Source organism: Vidua chalybeata, chromosome 12 (genome assembly GCF_026979565.1).
Source record: "Vidua chalybeata isolate OUT-0048 chromosome 12, bVidCha1 merged haplotype, whole genome shotgun sequence".
NCBI classification, from domain to species: domain Eukaryota; kingdom Metazoa; phylum Chordata; class Aves; order Passeriformes; family Viduidae; genus Vidua; species Vidua chalybeata.
Window position 1 is genome coordinate 13,643,317 of NC_071541.1, and position 26,751 is coordinate 13,670,067.

Consider the following 26,751-nt stretch of genomic DNA (forward strand, 5'->3'; position numbering starts at 1 on the left):
TTTGGTTTCTTCTGTATGGGAATTTGGCATTTCCTGTCTGAACTGTAAATATAAACCTAACCTCCTCATTCTTAGATGTTATTGTTGAGAGATCTCAACAATATGTTTATTATTGAGAGATGTTATTGTTGAGAGATGTTAACAGATGTTTATTGACTTCATTAGCTGGCATCTCAATCTCATTGAAATATACTTCTTTCTTCAACGTAATTATTAATATTCTTTCAAATAGAAGTGAGTCCCTACTGATCTGTGTTCATTAAAAAGCACTGGGTACTTCCCACAAGCCTGTGACTGTGTGTGTGTTCTCAACAGGTTTGTCCTTAGGCAATTGCATTCTCACAGTGCACCATAACCCTTGTAAAATATCAACTGGAAAAAATAACTTTTTGACTTTCCAAATAAAAAAATCCTTCTTGTGTCATGTTGCTAATACAGAATGAATTCTTGCATTCCTGAGAAGGATTAGACATCCCTAAACATGCAGCCTGTAAGTGCACCTGTACTTTACAGTACAAATGTGTACTGTAAGTGAAGGGAGAACTGCCACATAAATCAAATTATTTGCTGACTTATGCCTACAGAAACAACAGCATTTCAGAACTCAGAAAGATTCAAGGCAGAACAATGACTGTATGCACGTGCAGACGCTTGAATTATTCTGTGTGCAAACCCAGAACACGAGGAGCACTGAGCCATGCAGGGACCCGGGTGACATCTCCTCAGTGGCACGTGGTGGCTCTGTTTGAAATGACAAGCCACAGCCACACACCACATGTGCAGGACTAACACACTGCTGAACGGGAAGAAGGAAGGAGGCATGAAATAGAAGGGGGGGGGAATAAAAAGTTAACAAAGCAACCCCAAACTCCCATCTGACAGAAGACTTTACTTTCAATTCTGTTGTTTGATGCAGTGTGAAAAGCACAAACTAAGTCAGGAGAAAGTACTTTATCTTACCAAAGGAAGACATCAGACCCAACCATCTTACCAAGCACAAAAACATAAAAATGAGAAAAATATGCTTTAAAATAGAGAAGCTGGGAAATACTCTTTAATGCTGAGCTGTGGAAAACCAAAATGGGGAAGATGCTTTGTGAAGGGCCTGGAGAAAGCCTTCAGATTCTTGGTGTATATCCAAGTTCTGTGCTGTAAGGACTTTATTAACAAATGAATAGTAAAACAATAATGTCAGACCCAAGAACTGAGGATTTTAGAACAGGTGGAAAGTTGACCTGTTCACATTCTGCCAAAGGCCACCCAGGAGGCTCAGTGCACCCACCACCAATCTGAGATGACATATTCTGCATTTCTTCCATATGTTCCTAAAGCAGAGTGATCCTGGTATATCTGTTCATTTACAACTAGCATGCAGCATATTTTGCCAATTTTTCCTCTTTCAAGGCAGTACATTTTCAGATTGTTTTTTTAAAACTATTACCGAGAGAGACTTTAATAATAACACCACTTCACCGGCTGATTGAGCTGATGAAGTCAATTCCTGTGCAATACCCAACAAAAGCTCTCCAAACAAGCTGCAAGAATCAGTTAAGGCAGCTCTTGATGCAAGAGCGCACAGACTTGGTAGAAGGGCGGGTTGAGTCTTGGCAGCACGGCTAACAAATGTAATTATAATGATAAAAGCTCACAAATGGCTTCATTCTACACTGTCACTCACGGCACAACCTGCTATCCCTCACTCCTGCTGCAAACAATGACCTTTGTCATGCTTGAGAAAACAGCTTCCCACTGTGATTTGACTCTTACTGAGTGGCCAGATGGGGCAGTTTTGCTTCATTATTTGTGTCTGTGAAGTGGAAATGCCAACAGAAAGATTCATTACTGTCAAGATCATCTCTGCTAAGCTCCCTTGATTTATTAGGGCATAAACTGCTGTACTGGCTGTAATGAGACATAAATGTTCTGTAAAGCCTGTGAACTCAAGAAGGAAATACACTGCCATCAAGAGGCTCGGGGCCTAATTTATTAACAGCTTCTGTCATACAAGCAGCACTGGCTGCGACAGTTATAGGAAAAAATGTAAGAGATTTGCCAATGACATGTTTACATAAAAGAATCTCTTCTATTTTTTCTTGAAATTTGTTCAGTGCTGACAGGTGAAATGCAGTGAAATTGATAAATATGATAAAATAGCAGCATCTCTCAGATTCTATTTAATGTTGAGATTATGATCCAGACTTATAAATCATAGGATAAGGAAGCTTAAGACTCAAGTTATCTTGAAGGGAGACAATTCCCTGTCCAACTTCTGAGTGTTCTAGGTTTTTCTAAGCCCTGCATTTTGTGAGGCAGTCCAGATTCTCTTACATTTTTATTTCTTTCATAGCATCTAGCCTACTTTTGTAATTAGCACAGTACAACACTCCTAAAATGTTACAACTGTTTATGACAACAAACAAGTGTCAAAGAAACACTAGAACTGCATGTTTGTGTCTGCCATGAAGTACAGGTATTATTTGAACAGAATACATCAGCTGCTTAATCCACACTGAGAGCATGTACAAAGCACTTCAGTGATACAGGAATAATTTAATATTCCATTGACAAAGGGCTTCTGACGTGGGCATGAGGAGCTGGAGAGGCTCTCACAGTCCAGCCCTTTGGATTCTGTGTTTCTATCAGTTACAGATTCATCAGAGAGTTAAATCAGTGGAGCAAACAACAACCAAAACAAACAAACAAACAAAAACCTGAAACAACAATCAAAAAAAAAAAAACCCAAATAACACAAACCAAAATAATAAAAACATGGCACAACTTAAAACTGGGTCTAGATCTACACCCGTGGTAAAGACTGTTCTGCACATTCATGGAGAATGTAACACGTTACGTTTACACTCAGTCAACACATTAGAGAATAAATGAAAACATACATCTATAATATTATATTGTTGTACAAAAGTTCCTTCTAAAATCTTACTAATTTTTCATGTACCTCTTCCAAAACTTAGAGACATATATACATAGGGTAGACTAATTTTCAGAAGTTTGTTTTTAGAATTCTGTTTCCGAAAACTTTTTGCAAGAACCTATGCCACAAAAGAAAGTTATCTACTGAGAAATATATCATAATCTGAGCAGTCCTCCACAGACAAATAGAACTTTTTACTATTAAACTAGCAAAATGAATGGAGAAAAATGGAAGTACAAAGATATCTGCTTATGATGGCATGATAATCTTGCCCATGCTTCTAATTTCATAATCCAGCCTCACTCAGAGGACAGCTACACTTTGTACTGGCACAACTCCTGTGACCAGCTCTGGATCATGTAGATACTGTAGTGCTGTTAACACTTGATCAGATATTAATGTGGGGGTGAACACCAGGCTCTTTAGCCACTCAACAACCCATTAATAAGTCACTTCGGAGAAAGGAGGAAAATACACCTCTTTTGTTGAGCTACTATCTTTTGGAAAGGCTAGATCTGTACATTAGTAGAAAAAATAAAGTTTATTAGTATTTGTTTGTACATAAATGAACATAAAGTTCATTACAGGCATTTGTAACATACTTGTGTGGCTTCCTTTACATTAGTATTCCCTTATGGCTATTAAATATTCCAACATTTAAAAAGCAGCACACTAAACAATAACTAAACCAAGTGTTTACTCATCTATTCCTCACTAATACAGTTTTCTAATGAATTATGAAGTTTTGAAAATGCATGGAATATGGCAACATTACAATCCTTAGAGCTGAGCTCAAGTTCAACTATTTTCTCCCTCCTCAGCAAAAGCAGCTGTGGTTATTTACACAACATGAGCACTTTAGTGCTGAATTCCTCTCCTTTTCCTGAGAGTCCCTGTGGTGTACATTGTGCACAGATCCTGTCCATCCCTGCTCACCAGTTATCCTTCAAGATAATTCTTAGTAGTTATGGAAGTGAGTCTCTGGAAGAGCACATCTGAAAGTTGCTCTGGTGTAGTGGCACAATTCTTGTCAGAGTTCCCTCGATGGATTCAGGAGCTTGATGGAGGGATTCAGGAAAGGAATTTGCTAATGCCCTGAAAGGGTCAATATTTGTCAGCCTAGAAGTATGTTCTGACTGGTTGCCAATGATTAATGACTGTCATCTGCTTTGCCTGGGAGAAGAGAACATTTTGAGCTACTTTTGTGAAGGCTGTGAAGGGGCAGGGGGATGAAAAGACATTCCATACATCCCTGCTGCTATGTGACCAAAAATTGCCCGACCTCAGTCTAGCCATGTCTACTCACTTGGGGAAGGTATGTGAGGATTTTATAATGAACCAAACTATGATTTTGAACATTGCATTTATTATTACCTATTGCTAATGCAAGCAGAGCACAGTCAAAGACTTCATTTTGATATTCACCTTTGCATACAGCTGATTATTGTATGTAACACTGTTAAAACCATAAGGAAGCACCCACCAATTATATTGATGGTCCAATAGCTTATTAATTATTGCTTGTTGCACACAAATTCAGAGCCAAGTGCATGTTTCTGTCTGAAATGTCACAAACATGACGTACCACAAAGGCATCCTCAGATGTCTGGCTCATCTCTAGTTTCCATACATGGCCTTTTAAGGAGAATTTAGGTCAGCCAAAATAAAACAGTTTGTTTCAAAATGGGGTGCCATATGTCAGAATGTACTTAACCAGTAAAATTTTTAGCCAAAAATGCAGTATTATCAGATATGGTGCAAAACACTCTGTACTCACAGTTTTCTCATGCTGTTTGTGTACACATTTGAATATTTTCTAAGAATTTGGGTTTGGTTGCTTTAAATGTACCAAAATATGTTTTACAAGTTACTGTCATAGTTATTAGAATTATGCTGATATAATGTTTTGTTTAAGTCATTTGTAAGTTAAGTTTCTATTATGGACTGAGTTCTGTCATGCTTTTCAAAAAAATTCTAAACAGTTCCATTGGCTATATAAATACTGTGGGTACTGCTCATCATGGAATCAGGGATAAGTCAGAGACATAGCCCCAGAGTAGAACATAACTCCCATTTTGACAGGATTGTACTGAGTAACACACAAGACAGTGCTAGAAATTACCTCCAGCAAAGAAAATGAAAACTCATTTCTCAAGGCAGCTAACAGGATCTTTTATCTTGGCAAATATTGCCCCCTGTGTGAGAGACAAAGAGAAAACTACTATTGATCTCTACTTAGAGCCATTTTCTAAAGAAATTCTCCCAGGAGAGCTGAACACACAGCACTGATGTATGGATCCAGCCTCGGGCAGTGTGTGCTGCCCACGTGCCAGATCTCCCAGGACAGCACAGCCCAAGAGTGAGATCTGCTGGTACAGCAAGGCACACCCAGCTCAGATACTGGGTGTCCCAAAAATGGGCCCAGCAGAGACAGAAACAGTGTTCTGAAAGCACTCTGAATGCCTCTGAGGAGCAGAACCCACCCAAGCTGTGAGGAGACACGTTGATATCCTCGTGATTCCCTGCCTGAATCACAAGGTGTGACCCTGCTGACCCCACAGCACAGGAACAGAGGCAGTGGGACAATGAGGAGAAAAGAACTTGGTCTCAGTAAAAGTCCAGAATAATTTCTGAAAGGTGGGCTTTTTATACCTTTCCAGTACAGAACAAACCATTCTACACTGGGAATCTCAGACTAACTGTATTCCCTCAACAGATTCTATGGTTCCCACTCAAAATTGCCAGCAGTACAACTGCAAAAAGGTTTCACCAGTGATGCTCCCACAAACTGGGGACTGATGAGGGACTGTTTTTCAATTGCAAGTGACAAGAAATGGATGGACAGAAAGATAGTCTAACCAGAGTCACTTTTGCACCCAGGATGAAATTCGTTTTCCATGAATTTTTGTGCCTATAAAACTTGGTAGCATGAATATTTTATGAAAACTCACCCCCTAACGTGATGCAAACTTAGCCAAAGCAAATGTTTACAGTTTTCACCCATCCCTACCACAGATGTTTCAGTATTTGGACAAAACTCTCATTTTATGAAAGATTCAGCCATTTATTTTTCACAGGATGAGGAAACTCAATAAATGTATACTCAGTTAATTGTACTATCAGAGATTAAGTTAACAAAATAGACAAAATGCCAAGGAATTTTTTTTTCTTTTTTTAGCAATAGTTAAAGATTTAGACTGAAATATGCTTCATTGAAAGGCCAGTGTTGTTCAATCCTTTGCTTTTTATTCTTAGGAAACTTCTTTGTGGTTGTATTACTATCTTGTATTATTAAATCAACTAAAAAGCACAGAAACAGACAATATCCAATACTACCTTAGACATTATTAAAACCCCAAAGAATTATTCTTCATCAGAGACTGAAATACTGAATCATTTGATTTAAAACTCTTAGAAAAATTACTTTTTTTACAACACCATCATATTTTATTCTTGCCAAGAGGATTGCCCAGCTTGCCTAGAATATTTGTCTGTTGTCTCCATTCATGCTAACTTCCACATTTTCCTTTAGGCATCATGACAACAGACAGTAGTCATCTTTCGAAGAGTGTTTGTGGCATTTTACCTCACACAGGGTTAATTTGGTTTTACTTATTTTTGAAATAGGTGATTTGAACTCAAAAATGTTACCAGAAGTTGCTGAATATTTCCAGACCCTATTGAAGCATGAGAGCTAAGGAACTTGACTGTACAATTTGAGAATGAAACAGTTTTCCAGGAAAACCAACCCTTAAGTGGCTTCTGTCTTGAATTGTCCAGGCTCTGTAGGTGTTCTGTTTTATAACTGCCACATAACACATATTTCAAAATGTTTTATAAATATTTATAGCTGCTCCTATTTTCATAATAACATGCTGAACAGCAGTCATTGGCATATACACTTTACTACTACAATGGATTTTAAAGCCTTCTTCAATAACAAGTCCTGGATGATTCAAAATCCTTCATGTTTTTTCAAGATACGTCTAATGACGTAAGATGGCAGAATAAAGACTTCTGTCTTCTAACAATGCACTAAACTCAGCTTCAATGTTAAGATCCAGCAAAAAGCTTTCAAGAACTTGTAAGGGGAAACCTCTGTGACTGAACTGAAATCTTAAGACAAGTCAGTGCACAAACGATATCCCACAGAAAGAGAATGTATTTATTCAGATGTGCAAATCCCATTCTGTCAGTTCTGCACAGAGACAATTATGGTAAGGGTAGTAGAGAGGATTATGGGATGATGGAATTTAGAACCTCATAGAAAAGAATAGGTTTTTATCAGTTTTGCAGCAGATGTCTGCACATGGGAACAGAACACAAAAGTTAAGTCTACAGAGGCTGCCATGTTTTGCAGAAGTCTCAGAATGCAGTTAATGCTGTTATGCCAGTTTAGAAAAAGTAGGTATAAATACAGTGAGATAAACAAACAGTGCTCTTTAAATGGGTATTCTATAAAATGCCTAACCACTAACAAAGTTAAAGATTCAACCACTCAGAAAGAATCAGCAGACCCACAACAGAGTTCTAAAGATGGGATTGTTTGGATAACTTGTTTAGTTCTTAATTCAGTAAAGCGCTTTAATGTATGCCTGAATCCATTGCTTTGGTTAGCAGGGATGTAATAACTCACATATGTAAGCATTTCACTGAAATGAATACTAAACTAGACATATATGAGCCCCTGCATGGAATGAATCTCTTGTACTGCCTTGATATATGTGCATGCATTGAGGGATTGTTCCACAGCCAGACACCACGAAGGATAACAGAGGTACTCTGGGAAAATGGTATATATGAATAATAATTTCATATAAACAACGTCTGTTGTACTTCCAAACCAGCAGAATTTGGCCTCTCAGAGTAAAATGAGCAAGAAATACCATTTGCTGTATGTAACGGGATGCCAGCAAGAGAATACTATACCAAACATTTAACTTCCTCTCTTTGTAACATTCCCTTTCCAAACATCTCCTGAGATTTGATATTTAAACATGCAATTTACCAACCTCCTCAACTTAATGTAAATATCCAACAGAAGTTATAGTTTCCCTGTGTAATGAAACAACACACTATGGCTTATTTTAATACAGTGAGAGTTACAGAAAATAGGAGTGTATGAAGATTTCATTAAGGGAAAAATGATACAGGAATGAATTAAGAATGGATCATACAAACAAGGTAGAAATAGAATTCAGAACTCAGATGAAAATGTCTGAAAACAGTTATTTTTTTGTGTGGTCCATAGTTTTCCAGAGTACTTACCAGCTGTTTACAGGCTGTTGGAATTGCTGTACCTCACCAGAACCAGCAAGGATCTGACCTATTGGCCAGGAAAAGATGCAATAACCCATTTTCCTGTTCAAGCCTCACAATTACGCTGTCTCCTCTACTCGTACTCCTGCATCAAACTGAGCCTCTTAGTCATTAAAAAATCTTTAATCCTCTTAAATTGCTTGTCCACTACTCAATACTGGTTTTGATTCGAGCTTAATCTTACATTAAAAAATAGGGTTATAACAGGTCATCATAAGTACAGTTTTTTAAAACTTACTCCAAAAGTACATGTGAATTTTTCACTCTTCCTTGTTTGTAAAGTCAGTGAAAAATTTTCACTTTTTCACTTGTGCTTACAGGTCAGAAAATACCTATGGAGCAAGTTTGCAGATCTGTTATATCCTAATTTCAGGCTATTAGTGGAGGAACCTGAGATGAGTGAACGTAACCCTAGTTTTATCTCTTGCACCAACTTAGTTTTCACCATGACTCTTGGCTGTAATGTAACGTTTGATATAAAATCACATTATTTCAACTCTTTCTAAAAGGCAAACTCTGAAGAGAAAATTAGGAAGACACTCAATCCAACACCACCTTAACTTTTTTTTTTTTTTTACTATCATACTTATTTTTAAAATTATATTAATCCAAAATAATTGATTGGAGTACTGTATTATCCCTTTTTGTCCAATGCAACCAAATGGATTTTATATATGCAGCTATGTTCACCTTTTTGGTGGTGGGTCACTCACAATCAACAATATACATTCTTGATATTTTACAGGGACTGTTGATACTCATCTAAAATAGAGCAGCTCTGACAAATTTCAACATCTCTTTTCTGTCTGTAATGTTTAAGAAGATGCATACATTATAAAGAGAATTAAAAACAGTCTATAAACTGAATCCTGGCTTTTAGGATAACTGCACCATTTCTCAGTTTAAACCACACAAACTAAAATACAGCTATTATTATGCTGTTAAAGAACTTCAAGAAATAAATGATCTCACCATTTCCTTAAGCAGATGACACAATACTTCACAAAAAACTTTACCTCAGGAATAGACATAGTCCATAGAACAAAATAGGCATATTTGTGCAATTACCATGCCCACTTTAAGTGTCTTGCTTCTGGCATGATAATTTTGAAAAACTAAGACCTTACAGCATACAAACTATTAGGAGAAAGTTTGGTTGTTTGGGGTCTGTTTAGTAAACAGAATCCATAATATATCAGTTTCTTGTTATGATATTCACTTCTTGTGTTTTGGTCTGTCTTGTTAATAATGGCCATCAGCCAAATATTGCAGCCACAAGGAGTTTTATGCCAGAGGCAAACAGTGATTACTTGCAGTCATCTGGGCACGTTTTATGGACACCTAATTTATCTCAAGTTTTGGATCTCTCTATGTCTACATCCTACATAAAAGTTATTTTCTTTTTTACAATGAAAAGGAATCATTTTTGTGTTAGTGATACTCATGAGTTCCCAAAGGGTACTTTGGATAATCTATTTCAAATTGTGGATTATTCTCCATTTAGACTGTCCCTTACTTACAAGGTGTTCTGTATGACTCATGGCTAATTCACTTTCGTATCTTTCTGATTACATTACAAATATTAGCATGGTAAGGGCACTTTGAATATGCATTTTCAATGGGTGTAAATTATCATTCCATCTAGAAGTCTTCAAACATTCAGAAAGCATTAGCCCATCCATGATTCTAGCCAGCAAGTGACTGTATACAAGAAGCAGTAATCCTTCCTCTGGCAATCCATATATACCCTGAGGAAAATATTTAATTACCTTTATCTTCACAAAAAACTTATCTCCATTTATTCAATTTAAACACTGAAGGATAAGTCTCTTCATGGCAAATTAAACTGACAAGTGACTGAAAAAGAGGTCTTAACTACTCTGAGTGTCATATAAAAGAATTTAAGTAAAAATACTAATGACAAATTTGTAGAAATCATTATGGTAGTTTGACCAAAAAAAATATTCAGTGAAACAGGACTTACCTGCCTATTTTTTTCTCTAAGAGGAGCAGTAATAAGGCAAAATAAAACCTTTTTTAAACTTTTTTTTTTTTTTTTCAAAATGAAATCACACTTGGGGCAGGAATTTGGCTGTGATGAGTTGTTTCTCTTTAGACTGAAATCAAAAACTTCTGTTTGATCTCATACCCCATCTTTGATCATACTACAGGAGTGCCTAAAAAGGTAAGTAATTAATGAAAGTTACGTCATAGCTTGAAAGGCCTATAAAGTGTCTGGACCTTCTTTTGTTCTTGAGATAACCAGTAATAAAGCACCAGGTTTGTGTAGCAGTAATGGCATCTGCCTCCAAAGTACGTCAGCCTTTTCAGAAAGAAAATCAGTTTAATAACATCCAGACAGGACTGCACATGAGACATTCAATTTGCTGTACAAATGCTCCATGTTGCCAGCTTTTCCTCGTTCCTAAGCTACAGACTTGGTTCAGGGTCTGCAGAAAAGTTTGTAACCCGTGGAGGGCAGACACGAAGAGAAAGATGATTTGCCTCCACTGCAGTGCCACGACAGAGCCACCCATTCCTTGTAGCCTGTTCTCACAGCACACATTAACTGCTTTAGGATAGTTTTCATGCCATGTTTTCATCTTCCTTTGCTAAAGGAGGGTAAGGAAAAGCTTCCTTTCCTGTCCTATGGCAGAAGCACAATGTTTGGGGAATTTTACACATACCCAAATCTCAGACATTTATTTTATATACAGCAGTTGAAGCCATTAGATTGTGGATCACTAAACAGGATTCTAATTAAAAAAAAAAATAAAAAAGGCAGAACAATTAAATGTACATATTTATTTTATAGATATCTAATATAAATAAGCAGATTGATATTAAGAGTTCAGTGACCAAGTGACCAGTTCTCACCAGGAATGACTAAGCATTTTCTTAAATATTTAAGAAAGCCATATATTATTAAATGTACCATAAATACTGATTCTGTAAAAATATGCATGAAAGTCCCACATAATTAAGGAGCTATTAACTGATTATTACTGCCTGCAAATCTAGTATTCTATTATGAAATCAAATCTAAATCCAGCAAATTTCAAGGTGTTGCTCTCTGGATTCAATTATAATTTTAAGTACTGTATATAGATCCAGAGACCTGCCAGACTGTGAAATTTTTCCTATAAAGCAGATGTAAGAGTAGGTATAAACACTTAAAAGTCATGGAACTATTTATATTGTAATTTCAACGGTTCCAGACATGGGCAGCACTGGCTGTTAGGTCTTTCTGCACCATAATCACTTAGCAGTTGGAATAAAGATGTTCTTGCAGTTATGCTTTATATTCTACTTGAAGTCTTAGCAGTGATAGAAACCATCTTAAATCTCTGCCTTTTTGTAATGGTTCATAGGCATAAAGAAAATAATTTCTGTGCCATACAAAATTAATTCTACCCAGAGCCCTCAGAATAATAGGAGACAGACAGATGAAGTTCTATTCCCTGTTACTTGCCCAGAAAAAGAAAGGCTGCAGAATAACTAACAAGGTAACTGGATACAGAGGTATTTTTATCCCAGATTCTCTATCTGGATTTGATTCTAGAAAATGAGGAAACTTTAGGTGGGATTTTGGTTTCCATTTGACTTGACTTAGCAAGGAATTAGTGCTTCTGGTTTTGCATATATTTACCATAGCATATAGCTGTTTCACATAATTATGAAAGCAAATGCTTTTCAGACTCAAAGACACACCCAAAGGGAAGGATAAAGTTCAAATGATTCAATGATTCTTTTGCTTTCTTTTCCAGATTTTACATGTAGTACAGTATAATGAAGCAAAGACCTCTCAGACCACGGGAGCAGAACATTTCTTTCTGGTTGCCACAAGTCATGAAAAATCACAAAGCTGACATCTTCCTTGACCACCTAAGTGCTGCATTGATCCAAAAAGTATACTAAAAGTCTGTACCCAGACTGAAATACTGATTTCCCCTTGATCTCAATGTGATTTCAGACTCTGCTCTCAATTATGTTTATGGAAGAAATGCTTTTTGGCGTCTCCAAAACAAGGAGTAGATGGGTTTTGCAGAAGTACAAAACTTGACAGCCACAAAAAAACAATGGGGAAATGGAGGAGAGAAAAAGATCCTCAAATATGCAGGCAATGGGTCATTTTAGCCAGTAGAGAAAAAACATCATGAGACTTAATGGAGTTGTCAGTGAGTTAATAGGGTTTAAAGTAGTTCCCTTACACCTTCATGAAAATGTTGTGCAAATTAATGGAAGAGAATTTACTGCATTATTTTCCTTTGCAATATGAGAAGATCCTGAGAACAGTCTTGCTATATTTAAAATAATAAAAATAAATATGTTAAATAATATTTAAGTAGATACTATCTGTTCCAAGTTTACTCATTTTCAATTAGTGATTAAAATGGCTTTCAGCTGAGAACCTGACAATACTTGAAGTTCTGTTAATATCTCTAATCCCTTCATCATTTCATTTTTTGATGTGCTAAGGCATTTCAGCAACATTTATAAGATTAGTCTTCATGGAATTTTATCTTCATTACTGTTGGAATTTTCCACTAGAAAGGAAGTAGGACAGTTTTATTTAAGAAAAGATCATTAGTGGTACTATCTTCTGGGAGCAGACCTGAAGCACTCTCTTTCCATGTAGTCACCTCTGTCTGCCTGCCTCCCATACCCATGGCCTTTCATCCTTTTCAATTAGAATAAGGGGCCTAGAGAAATACCTAAGTGCAGTATTTTCCTTGTTTTCTGATAATGCATTTGGATCTCATAGTAGGAGCAATAACATAGAATAAAAGCATGATCCTGGTACAACTGACATCAAAATACATTTTGAGTCTTAAAAGGCTTTCTCCTGAAATAGGACATCTTAAAAAAAATAAAATTATTGCAACTACATCATAGTTCTCATTGTAAACAAACACTTCCTTCGTACAATTCCTTTTAAATACTTCTGCTACACGATGAAGAGCTGGGCTTTTATATGAGATGTCTAGATTTATTTACTCTTGTGGATTAATTATTCCCTTTTTGGTACTTCACATGGCAGAGTAGCCTTAAATGAATCACAGAAATTTGAAAGTATTGAATTGAAGTTTCATGAATGAGAAAAATTATGTATATAGCACAAACTCATTTCTAATGCGTGAGAATCAGCTCCTTAAGACTGTGCCTATGGCCTCATAAAAAAAAGGAAATAGATGTTAACAACTAGTCATATAAATAAAATATAATGTGTTATAAAAATAGCATCTACTAGATTTACATTTAAAGTAGCAGAAGATACTAAGTAAACATGGGGAAATATTTTCAGGGTTTTTTTTCTTTTGCTGAGGAAGACAGAGACTCATAAAAAACCCAGTAAAATGAAAGCATTCCTTCTTTTAGGGAAACAGTCCAGGAGATGGTTTTTAATAGTCTTTTGATGGTCATAATTTCCTAATTCATACAAAAAATCAGGCTGATTTCCTTCAAAAAACTCAATTGATTAATTTAAGCTACTTTGGGGATTTAACTGGAGCCATTTTATTCCCTTTTCTAATAATTGCAACACAATTTTATTTTAATGCATTATCAGAAGGAAGATGATTTTTAATCAGTTAGGCAGAATACATCTCCAATAATATGTAATAAAGTGCTCTTTTCCTTGTTTACTTGGTGTGTATATGTGTATATATATATATATATTTTAAGCTGTCTTTTGCAAAGAGTTAAATGGTTTGGGAAAAGGAAGAAAATACGAATTGGTGTTTATATCCTGCAAGCTTCTATTCAGTCTCCATTTTTAGAGATTCTCACTGACAAACTTTTAAAGTCTTCACAGTTGTATAAAGATTTTTTTTTCCTTTCTATAAGCGAACAAAATGTTTATGTTGCAACTAATTATAAACTATTTGCTGTTATCTAGCATTAGATCAACTGTAACTGAAATTGGTACTTTGCTAACCAGGTAATTGAGGTAAACAGAAACTTGAGAATTTACCTCAATTAGAGCTACTGCCTTTTCCACCACTGTCCACCTCAGTATCACAATGAGGAAAAACATAAATTATAAGAAAGATGGCAGGGCAATACATAGATAATAAGGAAAAATATGTACTTAAAGAAACTATCAAGCAGTTCAAAGGTGTGATTTATAAACATAAAAAAGTTTTGGAGAGAGTAAAAGGGGGTAATGCAAAGGCAGTGAATTTCAAGTGCATGGCATGCCTAATTTCTAGGCACACTGACACTGCAAATATGTAGGATATTGCATTTTCAATAGCTTTCCTTTCTAGGATAACAAATCCAACAAAGACATTCAAAGCTCTGATGCATTAAAGCCTACATATGGAAATCTTTTACATTTTTCATACTGAAACATTTCAGGCTGAAAAGAGGAAAAACTGATTAGTTGTTTTTTTTTTTTTCCATACATGTTTCTTAAAATACCGTTTACAAGGCTGTGTTAATACATTAAATATTTTTAGAAGAGTTGAGTACAATATTGCACATTAACTAAAAGCTGCTACCTGGACATCATGTCCTTGCTGAACAAGGCAAGACTCTTCATGCTAGGTCTTTGCAGAAGAATTCCCAATGGAAACCACTCCTGCTGCTTTTTGCAACAGCTGTGCTGAGCATTGTTATCTCAGATAGAGCTGTGGATTAGCACATGAAAGATGCACAACACATGTTTTTGTGAAAATACTTAGCTGACTCTTTCAGAGAATTCTTTACTTGCTGATTTCCTACGATAAGAGTTTCCCCAGAGTCTCTTCTTCTTAAAAGAGGAACCAACTCCAAAGAATAAGAAAATGCAGAACATCAGAGGCACATCCTTCTCAGAGATCCTGAGAATCTCCTTCAACACCAGTTTTTGCTAGATAAAGTAAAATGTTCTCATGGAATATCTGAGTGCTTAACAACTTAAATTAGATGGTATCCCGTTGAGTAAGAGAGGAAGGACTGGCCGCAAAACCTTTAGCTTTTAGGCCTTCTTCTCAGTGGAACAATATTATGTTTGCATAAAACAGGGCTAGATAAATCATCCAGAAAATAAACAGAATTTTTTAAAAGAGAAACATGACTAAAAGCTGAAAATTAAAACAGCTACTTTTTTTTCCTCAGAATACAGAACCCCATGCAGCACAGTCACATTAATCAATTACTTGCTGAAACTGCACTTCAAACTGTGTGGTTGATGCTTCCACAGGCATATAACATGGCAAAGAGCTACAAAAACTTCCTAAAATAGTCCCAAAGCTTGCTTTAGCAGAAGGTAAAATGTAGAAGAAAATTATGTCACATAGAGACACAAGGCCCACTAGAATTTCCTCATCAGGTAAATTCAAGGCGTTTCTGCCCTACTCTGAAATTTCCACTTGCTATATAATGAGGTAATTTAACTCTGGGCAAATTTTGTTATACAGATCAATTGAGCCAAACACATTTTTAATAAAATCTTACCAACTTTCAGCTCTATCCCTCACTCTGCCAAATGAAGAAATTAAAAATACTGAGTACTACATCTGCTCTTTCTCCTGTCATAGTAAGCCACTCGCTGTCCTTAGTACATACCCATCTTTAGCTTGAGAAAGCACTGAATTATTAATGTGTATTTTGGGAGAATTTTTTTTTTTTTTTTCATATTTAATGATGTGTCTCAGGGGAAGGATTATATAATGCTCAAAAATGTAACCTGGAGGGAAACAGTGCCTTTAGATCTTATTAGCCCAAGTTCATTACCACAGTAAAAGGCCATCTCTATCCTCAGGCAATACCCATATAAGCATCACTTTTTTTTTTTAATTAGTGATCAAAAATAATTTATAGATCATTAGAAAGATTGTACTGACTTTTCAATAGATACACACTTTACACTGGATATGAAGCTTTGAGTTTCCCATTCAGTAAAGGTGATAACACACTTACTTTTCTGTCTGGCCAATTGTATTTTGCAAATATGGTGTCATATGTGTCCACAGCTCCATCAGTGATCAGCATTATGGCTTGGCTGCAAATGCTTCCTTGTCCTGTGTGATTGAACTGCAAAAGGAAACAAGCATTAGGAACAGCACATTCCTGTTATATGAAGAGAGACAGGATCACACTTGGTAAACATGGCCTTTGTCAAATCTCTAGCGTCCTTAGAAAAAGTTGAAAATATTCAGGCTGAAAACATTTTATCAGAGATTTTATGTTCTTGGTGAATTGAAAAATAAGAAACATATATAAATATAGTACTACCCAAAATTAAAATGGTATTCCCCTGGTTTTGATAGATGATGCATCCATAGGATTTGCTTTGATTTAAATATCCCTTTTAAAGAACATGTTACACAAAAAGAAGTAATGAATGCTGATTTTTCTGCAAAGTACAGGAGATACACAACTCCTGAGAGGCATTTGACTGTTCATATGGCATTCATTCATATTCACTCAGGATTACATTCCATATGCTATTTTCCTTTAAATATTTATCTGGGAGAAGCCAGTTCATACTTATATACTCTGAGATTCTCCTATTACCCACAATGAATACATGTAAGTAATTCAGGCTGCTGAAGTGCAGTACTTGAGCACAGGTACTCAGACAGCAATCAGCAATCCTCTGGCATAAGCAAAGGAAGCTTCATCTTTATACAAATGGGATTTTCTCCTGTCAAAGAGCAAACACATTGTCAGAATATGAGCTTTGATCTCTTCATTCTGGAGTTGGTGCTCTGACTCTGAATCCATGTGTCTCCATTTGCTTTGGTTGGAGAACAGGTTCTTATGTACTCAAGGTATTTTGGTGAAACATCCAACTTTTAGCACAAAAAAGAAGCAAAGTTGTAAAATTATTTGATTTTTTAATTTCTCCATATGAACACTTTAAAAAACCTATGAAAACGTCAATAAATGGGATATTACAATTATTTTCTTGTAGTTTTCATGTACATCATCACATTTGAGGTCAGGCAAGGCCTCATCCTCTCACCCCTCTCTTGATGCTGAGAAAGCCAAGCAAGAATTACCTTGTCCCACCTCACCTCACAGCCTTGCTGTGCCCCAGAGCAGGGTGGTCCCATTTCAAAAGCAGTACCTATGTTCTCAGGTGAACTACCTTGCAGGGACTCTGACTGCTCCTGCAGTCATGAAAAATTATTCAGAGTATTCTGGTTTGATTTGGACTACCAACAGCTCTGTCTTTTAAGCTTTCCTCAGTCTATTCACCCTTACACATTCACTGTTTTCCAAACTCTAAAAGCCACTTTTTATAAAAAAAGTTCTCCTATAAAATTTCATCTTTGTAGAAATGCCTGCAGTAGGAAAGGGTGGGTGGTGGGTTCCAGAAGTCCTCTGTCTTTTCTGCCTTCACATTTCTGTATCTGAGTAACCACGCCACATTCAACAACTGTTTCCATCACCTGCATCTCTCCTCAAGATCAGCTTCCTTTTCATCCAACAGAAACCTCAGCAAACAGTACCAGAAACACTCTGCCTTAAAGAGCAGCTGATGTGAATTTACAGTTAGCTATATTGTGATCACTGCCTGGGTGAAAACTCTCTGTGAAATTTGCAAGGCAGTCACTCCTTAAAATTCTCTCATCATGACAGGTTTTCCAATCTTAACCAGAACCAGAATTATTTAAGTGGGATTCCTTCATGATCTTACAGACATTATTTTCTCATAAAGGTGAAGTTACTTTGTCTAGGCATATCTTCCTCACATAGACAATATATTTTAAAAGTGACAAGGTATCTGAAAAGAGAAATTAATGAAGGGGAAATGCCTTTGTACATTTATTTTAAAACACCACTCTGTATGCATCTGCATTATTCTACACAGTTATCTGAATATTTTGAAGAATGAGATTAAATTCAAATACTTTGATGAGTAATATCTTCTCATATTTGTCTAAAACTTTTAATTTTATTGAATAGCAAGAGTGATGAAAGTGTTTTCCATAATAATAACAATGACAAGGGGCTTATGATGAACTACAATTAACTCAGTGATTCATCAGTTAGCAGCAAAAATTTCAATGCATCCTGACATTTACAGCAGTTGGTTGTGATTAACAGTCTTTGAAATGTCACAGAATTTTATTTAATTGGTTATGATTTTTTTAAAGGTAATCACTTCAAAGAGCACATTTGTCACCAAAAGAGATAATTGCAGTTGTCACATGACATAGTAGGTGTCTAACTACTGTACCAAGCACTTCTGTATTCTTCCTCTCTATAATGTACACTGCATAAATTGACAATTGGAAAGAATTTGGAAGTGGATTTTTAAACATGCTTTTTCAAAGGTATCAGTAGCAAACATCTTCAAGTCTTGACAACCATAGCAAATATTGAAAGGTAATTGCAAGGCAAAATTGACTGAGTTTAATTAGTGTAACCCCTGAACCATTTAAAAATCCAAGCAGAGTCTTTACAGACTATTTGTGTAACACAAAGCTTTCTCTACTTTTTTTTCCTTTACTATACCACTACCCACTCCTTCTTCCCCTTCCCCATTCACCCACTTTGTGGTTTTTTTTTTTTTTTTTTAATGAAGAAAAGACATCCTTAGTTAACCTATAATTCAAAGAATAGGCTTCTGGCACATAAAGGTCACATCCTGTAGACAAAGTGGAAGATGGTTTGCTGTACTCTGCTAAGGGGAGATTTAGCTTTTCCTCTGGCCTAGGTGGCTTTAAGTGAATCTCCCAGAGACTTTGCAGATATGACTGTATAAAATGGAAAATATTTTTATGCTGGCATCCCTGGAAGTTTATATGCAAGAAGGATTGAACCTATTTAAAACTTCATTTTGAAGTATAAATAGAAGTAATCAATGTAGCACCTTGAAGAGATCTGAACACACATGTAGCATAGTCCATCATGATCTTACAGACCTCTCATCATGGGTGCAATTCAGCACATGGAATGTCAGATCCCTTTAGTCTCACAGATATCAGATTGTCTAATGAGATTTTTATACCACATTCATCATTATAACTTCAGTTACCTCACAGATTTTAAACCAAAGCAAAACAGATCTTGTTTCAGGTCTTCACTTCCTGCAATGTGATTTTTTTTTCAATTCACATAGATTGGGCGGACTAGCACAGAACATCTCTTGCACTGAGGCATTCGTACTGTTTTTCTGGTTTCCAGGACTCTATTTGGTGCCCACAATTCTTAATAAAACCTCTACAAGCAGCCTACAGTGTCCTTTACTTCATGCACCTTTTCCCATTGTCATTTTTGGCATGCACCACATGAAGGCATTAGTTCCACACTGTCTAACTGAACACATGAGCAGTGGGTGGAAGATACTCCTTTTTTCATTTTAGGATTTTATGCCTGGAAAAGAATCGATCAATATTGCCCTTCAAGATGAATACACAGGAATTAGAACTATTAATTAATCTAGGATCACACAGCATAAAAGCAGGCACACTTGTCAAGTCAAACTTCTTTGGAGAATATTTGGGTTTGAGCTCTTATTTCCAAGGTACATCCTTCAATCAAAAGATATTTTGCTATTTAGTTTAGATGAGTTTTTTTTTCATCTTCCAGGAGACTAACACACTTCAGTATTTTTTCCACAGAATACATCATTATACTTCAGGAAACATTTTAAAACATTTTCATTAATATAAACTCAGTTGAAAAAAGGGCAAACAAGAGGGAAGTGAAAAACAAAAATGGATCTGAAAAGCATGAACTTACTTCATTGAGCATGTTGAAAGCTTCATTTAAAGCAATGTCCAGCATTCCAATTCCTTTTGCAAAAAGTTTGTCAAGGTGTTCCCTGAAATGCTGAAACATGGAGAAAGTTTCATTTGTCAGAATGTTACAACAGACCTGTCGATGATTAAGGATCTCTGAATACTTTAGACCAACTTCTTAGGCTTAAATGACCACATACACCAATTAACAAAATAACTCCCAGTTAATCCTTTCTGACTCTTTAACTAACACTAAACAAAGGATGTGTTAGTACAATAATAATGCAAAGGCATCACATTTTTGATACACTTTTGGCTACTTATTCAATCAAATAATTTTGTTTTGTGTTGTTTTGTGTTTTTATTTAGAGATCTTTTTCATACTTTCTTTTCACTTCATATAGTAATTTTATATAATTTCTAACTATTTTCCCTATATTGGAAATCTATACCTATAGACTATTGGAATCTTTTTGATTCCAAAAGCTTTTGGAAATAATTCTTTCTAAAATTTAGCTTTGAGAGTACACAGCTCTAAAAGATGGTAGATCCTAATAATTAGGTCATTGAAGTATAAATGTAGTTTGTCAGTGTCAGTATTAATATTAGACTTATTAAAAACTGTTCTACACAAGAAGACAAGACAATTAATTTGTAAGAAGAAAATGAAGACCTAGGTGGTGGAAAATAGCAGGGGAGGAAACACTTTTGTGAAGTGCTATTTTTCAGTCTTCACAACTGGCTAAAAAGTACAAAAGAACTGCAAAACAGAAAAGGGTATTTCAACCCAATTAGTAGACAAAAAATGTCATGGCAAGATATATACCACTGAAATATCAGTTTAAAGAAAAAGAATACGTGATTTTAGAATGACATAAAAATCACCTTAATTCCACTTCCAATAACTTTCAGAAACCAAACAGATCTCAAAAAGCAGGAGTCCCCAGCTCTTAATGAGCCAAAAAGCATACTTCAACTTTACAACTTAAAGAGCTCTTTTTAGTAATAAACTGGTTTATCTCAGGCTCTTTTCACAATCATTTTGGAGCCCTTGTTTGTCTGGGGTATCTGTCCAAACTGTGTGCACAAACATTTGCAGGCAACTGTATGCTTGATTTCCATGTGCAGATACCAAAATGTGCAATATCTAATTGCAGACTCATATATCTAATTGACATGCATAATCTTGGTAATTCTGAATGCAAATTAGGCACACAATTATGACAATCAGACACTGATGTCTGATTACAAAATTATAGGGTCAGAGCTCCACAGAAGTTGAGTGAGGAAGCACAGAAGTGTTCAGCTGGGGAGGTGTCTGTGATCATCCAGAAGGGTCTGAAAGACATGAGCTGAGGAGAATGAGGATAGAAATCCACATGTGCAGTTAAGTCAGGATGAAGGCTCCCAGAACTTAAATGAGAAGAAGCCCAGGATGGTTTTTAATGTCCTTCATGGTCTCTGTGTCATGGGACAGTTACACAGAACATTAAAATCACACCACTGTTATATATGGCTTTGGCATAACTGAACAAGAGGGCAAATTCATAACCAGTTATCATGATTGAACTTGGAATTTCTCTTATAATGAGGCTGTTGAAAGCATTTTTTGGTACACCCTGGTGTATTCCCCTTTTCTAGCCTCACAGTTAAATGAACACTGTAGGGATTTGGGATCATACTTGGTTAGATGATTACATTAAGTTTTCATTCTTCAGGGATCAGGTGAAATTGTCTTTCAAAATCTGATAGCAACTTGCATTTTTGTTACTTCTTAGTTTCCTACTTTTGATTTAGTAGGATTTCAGAGTTAATGAATTCAAATAATTCAAGTTAAGCAATTTATTTCAGCAAATCTGTGCTTGGGAGTTGACACATATTCAGAGCCCTTTTGATGATTCAGAACACAGGTGAAGTTAGGGAGGTAGAGGGGGCAGTCTGAACACAGGCAAGAATTCGATTTTCCTTTCCCAATTCCAGGTCATTGCAGGCAATTTAAAAACTCTTCTAGATGAAGCCCAGAAACTGACTTTTTCCTTTGTGGCAGAAGCTGTCAAACTTGTAGCCAAAATGAGATGCTGATTTATCTAGCCCATACAAATGCTGAAGAATGTTTTGCTAATTCGGTGGCAATTCTCAGGAAATTCCAAGGCAGCTCCTTTTTCTGGTCTCTTATCTTAGAGGCTACTGAAATGGCCTCACAAGCTTTATTGAGATTAGACAAGCTGACTGGTATCTATGATCACAAGAAGATGACAAATTTTTATATTCTGGAAGCAAAGGGACAGTGGTCACCCTCCAAGCAAACAACAGAGTCCAGTTGCACAGCCATGGGGGAAATTCTTTGGCTTCCATTAAAATAATAAAAGAATACTCCATAACCTTCAAAGTTTTATCCTGGACTGGAATCCCAGTACCTTGCACAAATATTTTGTTAGAGCCTACTTATGTTTACCAAAAATAAGGTACCACTCATGATGAGTAGGAATACCCAAATTAGATTGGGTACAGGACCATGGATTCAAGCCAACGAATAAAGCACTTTCCACTGATTCCAAAAAGGAACAGTTCACAACTAATATGTGCACAGAGGTTATACAGTTACACTGGAAAAGCATGATATTTGCTATTAACTGTCTGACAAGGTCGAGCTTCCTACAGAAAAGCATTATTAATGGGTTCAACATTCCTCCAGGTTTCCTTGTCAGCTTTACTACAAGTCTTTGCTACTTCTAGAATTACTTCCCATGCCTATCCACACATGCCGTAACTCCAAATGGCCCTGGGACATACTTGGCAAAGATTTATCAGATTTGTGAAGGTGGACTACATCAGCACATAAACAGGAAAGGAAAAAAAAAACAGTCAGAAGGCCTGTGTGAGGTGGGAGAGTGATGTTCACTTGTGTGTCACAGGGAGGTTTACCCACATGCGCTGACTGATAAATGTGCATCACGTGTGCAAAATGCATTTAGGCATCACCCCGTTCCAAACCCTTTGTCAGGGCAGTTACAGGTTACCTGAGTGTAGTGATTATCCAACCCCTACTATTTCCTAACACTTTGTGTTGGAAAAGAAGGGGGTTTTTTTGGAAAAAATAATAAAAACAATGCTGAACAACGAGCTCAAGATTCAATACACGCAGATTAAAACCCAATTCTTCTTAAGTAAATTAGTTACTGCAATAGAAAACATCAGACCGAATTTCAGTGGTCAGGGGCTTACTGAAAGTTTTGAGGGACTATAGCAGCCTGACAGTTTTAAAATAAGAGTAGACTTCAGTGAGACTTTACTGTTTTGGGGTTTTTAACAGCTAAGCAATGCACTTGATTTTTTTTGAGATCTGACAGAGATGGATAGATAAATATGCAAAAGTAATTTGCTTAAATAAAATTCAATATGCAAAATTTGTATTTACCAACCTCTTATTGGCAATTCCACTCAGCTTCTTTGCTGAATCAGTCTTCTGGTTATTTAATTTCTGGTAATTGCATAGAAAAATAAAAGCTTTTTGGAAGTTATATATTACATCTGTCTATTTCTGTCATTCGAATTTACGCTGGGGTAAGTTCTTGATTTAGTTTGGAGTTACTGTGCCTATCTGTGCATCTAGAAGATGATATATTTCATCTGGAAACATTTACAGAGAAATGTCCTCAACCCATATATAGTACATTAAAAAAACATATAAAAAAGGAATGTATATTGTAATATTGTTACTTTAAATCTGAAGTTACATTAAATCAGATTGTCATCCGATTCCTTTGGGGTAGGTAAATTGTAACATGGAGTTTCTCAAAGATGAAAACCTCTTGGCCCAAGAAAACTAGTATTAAAATAGGCAGTTCCACATGTTTGCAATTTGTGGAGAAAGTGCAGACGGTGACAGAGTAGTGTCTGAACTATTTCCCACTCTTTTTTAAATTTGTGTATAGCAAATTGATACACTTCAAGGTAGCAGCTGTTTAACACTGATGCCAAATTATAAAATAGTCTGGTAAAATTCATATATACCTTGCATATTTTATATTACTAAACCACATTTAGGATCACAGATTAATTTCAACCTCAGTTATGCTACCCAATGTAATCACAAATTTAATTTTTGTGATAAACTTAAAGCAATTTCTGCAAATTAGGGATAGCTTACAATATCCATATATCTAAACTGAACTGCAGGGTGCCAACACAAAAATTCATGACAATTGCTAGGCTGTGAAAACTTTTAGAAATAAGTGGAGACAGAGTGACACCTGCCGTATCACCTGACATTATAATTATTCCAAAAACAAATTACTGTATTCTCCCATTGTAAAATGAAAGTTGAAACACTCTATCTTGGAAGAATTCTAGTACTGAGATCCCTATGTGTATCTTAGGAAAACTGGTGGCATATACATTAACACCACTCACATTACTGTCATATCAAAACACAAACATATTTGAATTCTAACTTTGTCTTTTACAATTACATGAAGCAAACTCCATTGAATAAGGTTTCTGAAAAGAATAATGCTTTCTGAAGTGTACCTGACAGAAATTCCAGGTTCAATTAGATCCTCATTGCTCTCAAAACTACACACAACAAGCACTTACAGAACTAGCAGTTTTGCAGGAAAGTAAAACTACAGTTTGCTCAAAACCTGGGGAAGTTTCTACATAGATTATACAAATTATACTAGCATCTCCTCCTTGTAGGTTGTTGCCAGCAGTAAAAAAACCTAAAGTTAAATGAAGATTTACAACTCAAGCCTGCATTACTTAGCTGTTCTTTCAGCTGGCAGAGATGAGGTCTAGATGCTTAAACTGTTAGTTCTTTCAAAGTATCTTCACACTTTCTTAAAGAAAAGCATGTTACATGCTGGAGATTCAGGCCTAAAATGTGTTTTCTCCTGCCTTTGCTCCTTTCCCATCACAAAAATGCATGGATGTGTTAAACATTAAAATACTTAATGATACTAAATGTATTTGATATCCCTCAAAAATCTACTGTAATATAGCAGACATTTATTAATGCTTTAACAAAGGAGTGGTCTTGATCAAGTAACCCCTAACTTACTTGTATGGGGTTAGGTTTGTTCAAAAAACATTCCTGCTTTTGCTACACCAGTCACTATGAAATCTGTACCAGTCTTCAAAACATTCATTTAGCCAGGCTGAACATGGCAAAGGTAAAAGTACTGATGCTAGATTTTATTTTCTGTCTAACTAATCTCTTTACTTAACAAAATGATGCAGGATCAAGAATCTTTGGCTAACTTGAGCTCCATTACCATATAAATTAAGAAGTCTTAACTTTTCACCCCTTACTAATATAGCTGTGAGAAGAGAGTTCAGTTCAGACATTCCAGTTGAACCTTAACTATTAATTTAAGTAAAGATGCAAATGGAATAAAACATATTTTAGAGGAAAATAATGCTTCATCAATAATACTTGGGATGTTATTCAAAGGGAAATGCAGCTTCTTTCCTCTGTGTGCACTTTGTACAGATTTACTCTAATGTATATGTTCTGTTCTGTACAAATGTATATTTGTACAGATTTACTCTAAGGTATATGTTCCTACCTGAAAGACAAAGAAAAATGGAAGGAGTGGGATGGAACTGAAGTTGGCTTTGTAATATCTTTCCTGGTGCTTGCAATAGGAAAATAAAATATGTTACTGAAGGGAAAGTGTCACCACAGAGTAGATATAAGAGAGCTGCAATGCTTTAAATGCTTTTTCATTCTTTAATGAGAATGGAATTTTTTTTCTTTTAGGTAAGTAGTTCCCTTACTACTGTGGTCCAGAAAATAATGAAATCATGGCAAGTGTTCTAGAGCCAATGTATGGAATGAGCACTGTGTTTACAGTACTGATTCCCCCCCAAAAAAAGAGGTAGGGAGGAGATCAAGAGTGATAGTGTTTCAATGAGAAAATGTATAAATCAGACAGCTTTCTCTTTCTCTCTTTCTTTCCTTCAACTAATTGTATTTTCTGAAAGTCTGGCTCTGTGGCAGCCTATTACATTCCCTGAACATTATGGATAAGAGTTCCTGCAACCCATCCCTGAATGTGAACGAGCATGTTTATTTGCTACCCCTAATCCCACTGAATATTCAGCACCAGCACCACTAAGAAGCACTCATTTCCCAGGCTGCTATAAGCCCTGAGGCTGAACCTGTTTCCTGCAGCCTACAAACAAATCCTTCCATTCCCTGAAGATGCTCCCAGGTCTCGTTTTACCTAGACAGGCTGGGGATGGGAGCAGAAGAGGCTCTGGCTGTAGCCCAGCCGCCTGGGGCTGCTGCAGGTGCCAAACCCAGGATCCACTCACGCCTGGACCTTGGAGAGCCAAGGCTGTGGCTGGGAAGGGCTTGGCCGGAGCAGGGCTGGCTGTGCTGGCACCACAGAGCCCTCTCAGCAGGAGCAAGCACCACATTCGGTTCTCCCTAAAAAGGAGGACTTGGTCTCTCCCCACACCCAGCCTTGGCCCGGCTGCGCCAAGTCAGTATAATTTAATTTATTCTGCTGAGAAGCCGGGTTTGCCCTTCAGCTCTCTACAAATGAAGTGCAAGTGATAAGGACAGCTATTCTTCTAGATTCTGCTTCTTTGTTTTGTTAAAGTTGAGAGTTTAAACACGATCCAAAGAACGCCATTCAGCACGTTTAAGTGACGTCCTCAGAGTGGAAAGATTCCATCTGAAAACATCTGAGCCTTGCAGAAAGACAGCAAAGTAGTTCTTCAATAAATAATTTCAAGACATGTATAGACTGGGGTACTGATCCTGTGAGAGCAATTTTTATTTGGAGTTATTGAGACAGCTGCCTTCCTCAT

At 36.3% G+C, this 26,751-nt stretch overlaps 1 protein-coding gene across 1 annotated transcript in view; it reads right to left on the reverse strand.

The window, feature by feature from the left end:
- Nucleotides 1–26,751, reverse strand: part of CACNA2D3 (calcium voltage-gated channel auxiliary subunit alpha2delta 3) — a 389,950-nt gene that overhangs the window by 177,559 nt on the left and 185,640 nt on the right. The window contains exons 10-11 of the mRNA XM_053954145.1: nucleotides 19,934–20,023; nucleotides 16,157–16,270 (exon numbers count right to left, since the gene is read on the reverse strand). Coding sequence (XP_053810120.1) covers nucleotides 16,157–16,270; nucleotides 19,934–20,023 — 204 coding nt within the window. The remainder of the gene's footprint in view (nucleotides 1–16,156; nucleotides 16,271–19,933; nucleotides 20,024–26,751) is intronic.